Below are 10,767 nucleotides of genomic sequence, written 5' to 3'. Positions count from 1 at the left end.
TTCAGAAAGGAAGCAATGCCTAACTCTAGTGTTTCCCATCGTTACGCTGACTCTCAATTTAAGTTTGTATAAAATTGCTACTTAAGTAGTACAATTTTTTAAGTAGGTCAAACACACTGTAAACTGTGGGAAAGTCTTAAAATGTCCACACACACACACACGTCCAGTTTCTTAGTGTAACGTTAATTAAGTCAGTTGTGAAAACTGTTGAACCTTGACATGTGAGGTGTGATCTGCTGGAAAAATCAGCCATTATCCCACGGGTGATAGGCAAGTCAGCGGTGCAGTGATGCAGTAATGTGCTTAAACTCGGATGAAATCCGCTAAAGCAGATGTAGATAAGCGTAGGCAGAGGCTATATTCTGTAGGCTAGTGGGTTTTAGTGATGTATCAGTAACCAACAAAGATCAGTCCCAACCTACGTTTCTGAGAACTAGTGTTGGGCAACAGTGAGAAAAATGCGAGAGAAAAGAAGAGCGTGAACCTGACAGTGCATGAGTGTATTTAAGAAAATATATTATAACATAATTTTCCTCAAGGAAAATTAGTAGAAGGACTCGTGCTGTTTGAAAGGTGCACCCCTTGCCTTCTGATTTGAACACACTTTCCTGCCCACTCTCTACTGTATTTTATTTAAAATAAAAAGTAACGATGTGGAGATGAAGGTGGTGCTTTGCCACTTGGGGACTGCCTAAACACAGGTAAAACAAAACCCACAACTGAATGATGAATACCAGATACAAGACAAGAAGAAGAAGAAAAAATATATATAAAGACCTCTTACCAATAATCTAGAACCATTAATTGTAAGTTTTATATTGGATATTTTAGTGTGATTATGTTCCATAAGCTTTCATGTGGGTGAGATACTGTGAGATCAATCAGGGCTGCCCCTTGTACCTTCTACTGTCTCAATGGTGTTTGATTACCTCAAGTCGTTAAGTCTCGAGCAACACCTTTATTGCTTTACTGAATTTTTCCTAGACATGTATTGCTGGAGTTTTAACTTCTTCAGACTTTATCCCCTTCTCCATGCACCAAGGAGTAGATAAAGTTGTGGCAGAAACCTCTTGTATGTTATCTGATTCCCTGACACAAGGGTGCATGTTGGCTTTAGTTGAAGGATATTTGGCGACTAAATTTCTTAAGTGAAGCAATGCTGGCAAAAAGATAATTTAAGTGTCTGAGAAGATCTTAGTCAACTTGCTTTTCCATATATATCTATGCGCTTTCACTGTAATCTTCATACCGTATTGGACCAGAACTTGACAATAGGAGCATGATAGAAGGCATAGATTTTCCTGGTTAAAGGCAGCTTCCTGGAACGAACATGTGTCTCCATGTCACTTTTTGTCTCCACATGGTCATGGGATCTTGTCTCCTTAAACACATCCTGCAAAAAACATTAAACAGGCCCAAATTACACAATGAGGAAAAAAGATTTAATTATCTGAATATTACAGTTTTCCCACTTTTCATTGTTATACATAGATACAACCTTTAATACTGCTCAACTAGAACAAATTGACAGCTTTTCATTCATAAAGTCTGTCAAAACATTGGTGAATTCTAGAGCGCACACAAGACAAAGACAGTGTGTAAATCTAACCATTTGAATGTCTTCAGCTATGTTCTGGAAGTTGTGTTCGCTGTCCTCCATGGTCATCTGGTGGTCATCCTGACTCTGAGGAATGTGAGCCATCTCAGCCTTGGATTTGTACTCCAGCAGGAGGATGGCAGGAGGCACCAAGATACTCAGAATCACCTGCAGATACATGCAAACTCATGGGGGTGGGTACTGCTATATTTGTTGAGACAGTCCTTTGAATTACAAACACTGATGAAACCCATAATATTGCCATTTAAGAGAAAAACTAACCTGATGTGTGCACTGCCAATTTTGCTGTTTTCACAAATGTAAATACTTTTCTGCTTTTCTATAGTGTGATTAATCACTACAGTGTAACTCAGCTTCATTAGCTGCTTAAGGTCTAACCTTGATTTCAGAGTATGACCTCCTTAAATAAATGCTTTATTCCCTAATGACTCACTTAACAGGTACAGAAGATAGATTTTTGTTGACCATTTTTAAATAAAAGGTACTGATAGCAATTTTTGTATATTAGATCTGCAAGCAAAGCTCTAAATATCACATGAAAATTATATCAGCTTTATCTTCTACCAAAATTAAAATCTAAATGGAACATGAACCTTGTACCAGGAGTTCTTGCGCATATTCAGTCGTCCCATCCACATGTCTGACAGCAGCATCTGGGTGCAGGTATGAGCCACAAATGGTCGTAGGTGAGATGAGACAGCCAACTTCAAACAGGTGGAGTTGCTCCAGTTCTTTAGCTCATAAGTCAGAAGCTTCATGGCCATAGTCTCATCCTGCCTGAATGACTGCTCCAGCAGGTCTACTGCCAACCTCCCAAACTCACTGTGATACAACCCGCACGATTATTTCACTCCTGATATATAAAAAGAATATTTCACTCATATCTGAAACGTATCAAAAGTCACAGAAAATCTTACTTTGAGTACTCCTTTAGCTCCTCTGAGGTGTCATCCACTACATCGCTCTTCTTGGCCTCATAGCTCATAGACCGGCAGAGTTTGCAGGCCACCAGTGCCTTTGCCATGTTTTCTTCTCCATGCTGCCAGAGGAAGAGTGACATTTTCTGCCTTTTCATCAGCACAGCCCAGACCAGGAGCTCATTAAAAGGGTAGGGGAAACGCCGCGTCTCTGGGTCGTCAATGTCCACAATCTCTTCTTTGCTTCTCTTTTGTTTCTGCTCGGTGGAAGACTCGAGCTGAGAAGTGAAATGAACAATGGGGGGTTAAGAAGGAGACAGACCTTACTTTCAACAATGGTTCCAGATATGCAGAGGCTTTAATTCACCACAGCCTTTTAGGCATGTTTACCTTGGGTTTGTACGGTTGCGCAGTCTTGATAAAGTGGTTGTGCCTTGTCTTCTCCTTCTTGTCAGCCTGCATGCTAAAAGACTCATTACTTTTTCTTAAACCAGGACCTGCTGTATGGCGCCCAGACCTCTGTGCAAAAACATGAACCCATATTCACGTTTAGTAGACTACTTGTTCATAACAAATATAATTATACATATTAAAGCCCAAAATATGTCAACCAACAATGTCACCAACATGTTTTGTTGACAATTTTTGCTTGTTAGCTTGGCAAGATAAAAAAACCAAAATATTGGCCTAAATCCATCCATCCATTTTCTGCTGCATATGTGAGAATGGGCTGCAAGGATAGCAGTCTAATTAAATAAACCAAGATCTCCCCTCTCATCCGCCACCTCCTCCACTTCATCTGGGGCGTCAGAGAGGTGCTCCCAAGCAAGCTGAGAAACAGTCTATCCAGTGCGTCCTGGGCCTGACGTGTAGGAAACAACCTACAAAACACCTCACGTCCAGGATGCTTCCTTGTCAGATGCCCAAATCACCTCAACAGGGTCTTTTTGATGTGGAAGAGTAGTGTCTCTACTCTGAGCCCCTCCTGAATGGCCGGGCCCTCACCCTAGCTCTAAGGGAAAGCCGAACACCTTTGAGAAGAAGCTCATTTCTGCCACTTGTATCTGCCTGCAAACTAATTTTCTGGTCACTTCCCAAGGCTTCTGACCATAGTTGAGGATTTCACCGAGCTCCTCCCACACCACAGCTTTTGCGTCAGTTACTCCTAGGGACAGAGTTCACTTTGCCAGTCAGTACCTGTTAGCCGCATCTACGGCATTACAAGGAAACCCAAGCTAAACAATTCTATAGCCTGAACGTTCTGTTCACCTCTGGTGTCCAATATCTTGTTTTGGGGTTATCAAGACACCTTGTGGCCATAGCTCCATATAGCAGCTTCAGCAATGGAGGTGCGAAACATGGTCCACGATTCTCGATCTCCCCAGCCATCTTTGGATTGCTAAGGTAGGAACTGAAGTTTTTGCAAATCAGGGCCTCCATAAGACACTCCCAATGCACCCTCAATAGACATTTGGGTATGCCAGGTCTGTCTAGCACTGATGGCTAAAAGTTAAAATAAAATACAAAGTGGAAGAGTTTTATGACACATTAAAAATATCAGCCGTTTCTCACCCTACTATTTCCATGAAGATTGTTGTAAATGATTCGAAAGCGTTTCCTGGTGTAGTTGCACCTGTAAGTCCCGCCCATCAGGTACTCAATAACCAGGCCAACGTCAATCAAGGTGATTTTATAATTTGGAGGCAGATGGCTCTGTAAAAAGGTACAATAAACATAGATTAAGAGGATTACACTTAATATCAGGAAAAAAAGATTGTGTAAATTGATAGTAAATGAAGCAATTACCTGTTTGACATCTCTAACAAGGTGAAGAAGAGTTGGGTTGTTGGGAGGTTGCTTCTACAATATAAAAAAAAATACAAACACCACACATTTAAAATGACATCTTTTATACCCATCACCTCTCTCATTAAGTGGCTATAACATGACATAGGATGGTACCGTGTTGTAGAGCTCCTCGAGCCGACTGATTGTCAGGAAACGGTGCATGCTCACTCCATTCTCTATGAGCAGCTTAACAAAGTCCACCCTGTCCATTACAAGTGCATCCAACATTGCTTGTTCCAAAGAGCTCACCTTCACACACAAAAATACACATGTTGGTATGAAGCATTCTCTTATAGAAAATATCTATAAAACAAAATTAAGAAGACCAAAAAAAACAAAACCCCAAATACAAATAAAAATAATATTATCCACTCTCTTATTTACACAAGAGCCAGAAGTCCTCCAGTTTTAAAATAAACAAAGGCACTGAGGCCTGCTTATGAAGACAACTGTAATAAGGTTCACGTTACAGTCAAGACAAGTAATTCGTGGCAGCCTGCCCAAACAGTCTCCTGGGTCTTCAGACTACAAACTGCGGTCAACAACAATTCTGGGGTTATTTTGGGTGAGTGCAAAGGTTTGTAGCTAATGCTGAGCTAAGCAAACATTCCTGGGAGTTGTGGCTCACACACACACACAAACAAACATGCAGACATACCAGGAGCTGCTGTCCGTACACAAACACGTGATTCTTGGCAATGTCTACACGGTCCCAGGCCAAAGTCAGGACCAGCTGATCGAAGGCAGATGCGTTTGTGCCTGAAACACACAGGTAAAGCTATGTATAAACACACAGAAACACATTACTTCACAGGCAACTAAAGCCTTATTAACTGTGTATTTCCTGTTAGCCAACACACAGGATTAGAGGGCATTAGCAGAGCATGTCCAGCACAGTAATACAGTCAATTACACACTAATACAGCTACAGAGCAGATTAGACTACAAAGTAGATCCCGCTCAGTCCACTGGTCTCTTCTACACTAATCTACCTGATTGTACTTTAGGAGCCATCTGAATCGAATGGTCATGACCACAGTACACATAATTTATGCTGTCTGGATGTAAAAAAGGAAAGTAAGTTCTTCAATCTGAGGTCATTTTCCCTGATCTTTTTGTTTGCGTCTCATTTTACCTGCAAATGGAAAGTGAAAAAGGAAGCAAATGTGCAAAAATAACTCTTACTTTTTCATGCTTCCATCAAGTAATTAGTCTAATCTGCACAGGTTTCTGGATGGAACCATTTACACTCTTATGCTACGTTTGATTGAAATTAGTCTTTAGGTTAAAAAACAAACAAACAAACAAACAAAGGAAGAATGGTGCCCATTAACAATACCTAAATATATGTATAAGAGACAATCTATATCTCATTAGAAAACTCAAGGATCTCTGAAGAAACCCCAATATTTTTTAAAAGCAAAAAAGTGGTTGCACCCCAGGATCTTTTTAAGGGTGAGCTAGTATTGTACTATGAAAACAGCACCTGAGACTGACAAATATTTGCCTAAGTGGATATTTAAGCCACAGCCCTCAACTTTTATCTTCTGAACATACTGAACCCCATTCACGTGTTTTGTTAAGAGAAAAAGACTGCTTGCGTTTTAATTTAACAACATTTTAACTATATTATTCTCCTATACAATTTTACAATAAAAAGATTCAAAGAATAATGGCAGGACATAATAAAAAGTTTTTTTTAAATAGGATACAGAGAAGGGTGGGATACAGCTGTGAGAGACAGAGCTCAGTGATTGTTGGAATAAGGAGGCCATGTGAATGTGAGCAACATGATCTCCTCAGAGCTGAAAGAAAAGGGCACACTGGGGGGAACTAGGTTCTCAAAGCATATCTATATCAGAAAAACAACATTACCAAGTCTTGAAATCTTAACCTTCAAATGCCAATGGCTATAGTGTATGAACAAACTGAATCAACTTTACATGACTTTCTTTTTTGGCTCCTTTATTAAAGAAAATGAGAGGATAAACGGTTCAGAGAAAATGAATCCACTAACCTTGGAGTAAGGCCCTTAGAATGGCTACATCAATATCTTGATGTTCCTCAGAACTGATGTGAAACACAGTGATCTTTAAAAAAAACAACAACAACACAAAAAACACTTATAATAAGGCTCCCACAGACATTATCCACATGGTTGAAGCTGAAATCATACCCCCCCGCCCCCAAAAAATCCACTATTTAGAAAAATCAGCAGTTGTCACCAATATGCAAGAAGGCAGATTTTACATCCACAATTTTGTTGTACAAGTACAATGACAATAAAAAGCTATACTTTTCTAATCTATTCTATTCTATAACATTACATCCACAGTCGTCTCTGCATTAGTGTGCTGTTTGGCTCAGGAGGTTAAGAGGATTTCAATCAGGTAGAGGTAACAGAGACGTGTATCAGAAGAGATGTGAAATATAATACAATTTGCACCAGCATTTGTGCTCATTATCTCTCTCAATCCATCTCTACAAAGAAACACAAAATCCTTATTTTTAGGCTCAAATAACCTTCTCTTCTCTTATGTCTTTATTGTCCAGTACCAATCAAAATCTATAAGTGTAATTAGAAATAAAGGTCTCGATGTCCTACTTTTATTTTATTTTATTTCTTAATTATGAAAGTAAAAACTTTTACTGATTTAGATCAATTTTAAGTAAAACTGTGCAATTGCCAAAAATTAGATTCAATTCTATTTTTTTCATAGCTGTTGGAAGACATATGATTCTAATATGGATTAATTGTTATGCCTTTTGTCTTTCTTTTCCTGGAGAGTGCTTCTGCTCTTCTCTTTAACCTCAAAGTTGTAATTCATCTCAGTCCAACAGTTTTGAAACCAATTCTGCTATTTAGGAAGACTCGTGTTTAAAAAAAATGTAAGATCTATCAAAAGTTGAGTTTTATCGCAGTTTTAAGGATATCAAAATGTAAACAAACAGAACGAAAGAAGAACAAAATACAAGGTTATACGCCACAAATTACTGGTAAGGTTATGCTTTTGCTTGCATCTCCCAAACCCTTCCTCGGTGGTGTGTCTTTCTGTCAAGGTAAAGTTTCAGCTTTGTTTGGGTGGGGAGGCCCATGGTATCATACTTTGAAAACCCCCTGTTTAGGTTGAAATCTAAACCACCTTCTTTCACAATTTCTGGTGCTTTTAGTTTTTATACATTTCTGTTTAGTCCCTCTGAACTTCCCAAATCACTGTCACTGTGGGAGAAAATGAGTGCAAAATTAAGAGCAACTAAATGTGATTAAGAAAGTGAAAGTTTACCAGTTCTTTGCTCTTCATGCACTCCATCAGAGTCTGAAAGAGATGGATTGCTTCACCTTGGCTGAAGTTGAAGGTTTTCTTGATGGTTGCAATAATGTCTGTTTCCACTCCATCAGGGAGGCCGCTGTGGAAAAGTTAAACTGCTAAAATACACAGCTATAAAATGCTTTATGGGTTTGATTCCATCATATTACCCATATAACACTTGTTTAGCAATATTAATATGATTGTGTTTTAGGGTTGCATGAAGTTCTGGACTAGTACTGGTGAAAGAAGGAACAATTTATCCAAAGAGCTACACAAATGTCTTGTCTTAATGTTGTGATACACTACTCCTTTTGTCCTAGGAAAACAAATAGATCCTTAATAATGAATAAACTAAAGACGAACCCTTTCAGCCATATTTTTATGCTTTGAATGTACTCCAGTGGCACTGCATGATAAAAAATAACTTTTTCAGTCCTATACTTCGCCTTGGAGCAACCCCTTATTTCATCCTAGTGTTTCTCAAACTGTGGGGCAGATCCCACTGGTGGATCACAGAGAGGCAAGTGTAAAATATGAAGTAAACTATGACTTTTTAATTTTAAGGGAAAATGAGAAACACTCGTTTTAAATCGTCTCAGGAGCTCGTCTCTGCTTTTACGATTGATATGGTTCTGTTTGGTTTATCAAATGGTGACCAGGTTGAACTGAAGCCCAAATGGGAGATTCAAAGTATATTTGGGCCCTGTTCATAAGGGGAGAGAGGAGCAAAGAGATTTATAGACAGAGTGGTGCTGCGTCTGCAATAATGTAAATGCTGTACTGGTGTGCCATGGTGACAAGAAAGCTGTGCATGAAAGTGAAGCTGTTAATTTACTTGGCCCTTCTACGTTCCTATCTTCAGAAATAACATTTCCTGTTCCAATAACATAAATAATAAGCTTAAACACCATGTTTAAATACTGCAGTTCTACAATCACTTCATGTATTTTAATACTATTTTGCAAATGTCTTTTTTTCTTTATTTTATTACATATTCTACCTCATATACTCAATTTAATTTCACTTCAAATCATCAAACAAGTCCTATTCTTATTGTAAAACCCAATGCTACTGACATATACATATCTCTTGTGTTTCATAAAAATGCCTGAATGTTTGTGTGAACGGAGCCATTTACAAGTCGGAAATAGATGTCAGAAATAAATAAAAGCCACAAAAAGTATTGTTATCAAAACAAAGTTAAAAGAAAGACAAAAAGAAGGAAAAATTGTGTCAATTAAAGCAGCAAATTATTTAGCAATAACAGTATCATGATTCAGAAATAGTCTCACTTAGACAACTTTGAAGATTTTAAATGCACACTGGAAGTTTTAATAAAATGACTGAAATCCTTCAACTTTCTTTGGTTGCATATAGGGTTCCTCAGCATTTGCGGTTTACTGTTAAGTTTTGCTTTTCATATCTAAAATTTAAGTTGAAATTTTAATTTTTATCCAGTAAATTCTACTGTTGGCAAATTTTGGTTGTTTTCATGGCATCAGTGAATGTTCATCCTACCCGCCCTCCTCGGTTTGCTTGTGGACGTAGGCCAATATGTCAGCAGCTCTGCCGGTCCCCTCACACACCACCACTGGAACAGGAGGACTCTCCTGAAGATACTCCAGCACAGTCAGGATCACATTGGGACCACCCTCAAAGATCAAGGCTACGACAGGAACCCCTTGACCAATTCCTTGGGGGGAAAAAAACAAAAATAAATAACGAATATGCATCAGATAATTATGTTACTTAAAATAACTCCCTTTTATTTCAATCTGATTTGAGTGAAACAACTTCAAAAGACTGACAGTTTTACAGGCACTGACATGATATTTGCCAAGAAATTTTAAGAATTTTCTTTTGTTTTTACAGTTTAGAGTCCATCCATTATCTTCCGTGGGGGGCTGGAACCTAACAAAGTCTATCCCAGCTACCGTAGGGTGAATTTCACTTAAACTAAAAACATTTCCAGGGTCCATTTCATCTCATATTTTGTCAAAATGAACACAAACAACATTCTTGTGTGCTGAGCACAGCACAAAAACACAAGGCAGATGTGGAAAAATTTAGAATTTAAAAATTTGCCCCAAAGAGCAAGTTTCCGTTTACTTTAACTGCTTAAAGGACATTTGGAAATTAATAAGAAACTATCTAAGAAAGATTAGAGTGGAAAGTGAGGATCCTGTGATATATGACACGAAAGAAGCCAGCAAGCTTGATCAGGCAGAAACAGGGAAAGAAGCATTGAATTTTGATATCATATCGTGATTGAAGAATAATTCCTGTGTTTATTTGATCATTTATTCTTGGCCGACACTGATCTCAAACAAAAAAACAAAAAACAAAACTCTTCTCACTCTGGGAATGCCTACGCGAATTGGGAAGGTGGAGAAAGACAACTTAAGAAGTCACCAGCACTGCGGTCAGACGGATTGCAATCTGTCACTAAACACAAAAAAATTTAGGCCCACGTCCTTCACCCTAACAATTAACTCGAAGAGCATAATTGTAACAACTGTAATATTTTATGATTTATAATTATCAGGGGTAAAGGGCTTTACACATTTACTACTGCAGAACGACACAAAAAAATTTGGAACGCTTCACGAATTTGCGTGTCATCCTTGCGCAGGGGCCATGCTAATCTTCTCTGTATCGTATCCAATTTAGCGTACGCGCTTGCCGAAGCAAGCACACTTACCATCAGGTGGGGCTTGCTATATATCAGCCTGCTGGAACACGCCGCACCTTATCGCGGTGCCCCTTGCATAGCTGCAGGCTCTCGTAACCAAGGCATTGGAATTGATACATTTACTCTTGCTGAAGTCGACACAAGAAAGATCAACACCAACTGCTGACAAATTCTTGTCAAATTACTCAAAAAGAACAAATACAGAATAAAAGGGGGAGGAGTCCAAACCGCTCACAGACCACATAGTTAACTCGTACCTCGAGGCCAAGTGCCCAATCACAGCCTAGCAAACGACAACTCTGTCAATGTAGAAGGGAAAACAAAACAAAACAAAACAAAAGACCCAGCATTTGACTGCTGAATGAGCTCCAGGTTGACCCA

The 10,767-nt window shown here is 38.8% G+C and overlaps 1 protein-coding gene across 1 annotated transcript in view; it reads right to left on the bottom strand.

The window, feature by feature from the left end:
- trpm7 (transient receptor potential cation channel, subfamily M, member 7) overlaps positions 1-9,387 on the bottom strand; it is a gene marked incomplete at its 5' end in the record, with an annotated part of 30,193 nt that extends 20,806 nt beyond the window's left edge. Inside the window, 12 exons of the mRNA XM_013914866.1 lie at positions 1,250-1,393; positions 1,610-1,765; positions 2,212-2,440; positions 2,536-2,813; positions 2,926-3,054; positions 4,108-4,248; positions 4,342-4,395; positions 4,498-4,632; positions 5,042-5,142; positions 6,401-6,473; positions 7,668-7,791; positions 9,213-9,387. Of these exons, the coding sequence (XP_013770320.1) occupies positions 1,250-1,393; positions 1,610-1,765; positions 2,212-2,440; positions 2,536-2,813; positions 2,926-3,054; positions 4,108-4,248; positions 4,342-4,395; positions 4,498-4,632; positions 5,042-5,142; positions 6,401-6,473; positions 7,668-7,791; positions 9,213-9,387 (1,739 nt within the window). The remainder of the gene's footprint in view (positions 1-1,249; positions 1,394-1,609; positions 1,766-2,211; positions 2,441-2,535; positions 2,814-2,925; positions 3,055-4,107; positions 4,249-4,341; positions 4,396-4,497; positions 4,633-5,041; positions 5,143-6,400; positions 6,474-7,667; positions 7,792-9,212) is intronic.
- Between the last annotated feature and the right edge of the window lie 1,380 nt (positions 9,388-10,767).

Source organism: Pundamilia nyererei, unplaced genomic scaffold (genome assembly GCF_000239375.1).
Source record: "Pundamilia nyererei isolate P.nyererei 1_Seehausen unplaced genomic scaffold, PunNye1.0 scaffold00233, whole genome shotgun sequence".
Lineage (NCBI taxonomy): Eukaryota > Metazoa > Chordata > Actinopteri > Cichliformes > Cichlidae > Pundamilia > Pundamilia nyererei.
The sequence above is the reverse complement of the archived record's forward strand: the minus strand, read 5'-3'. Positions and strand labels throughout refer to the sequence as shown.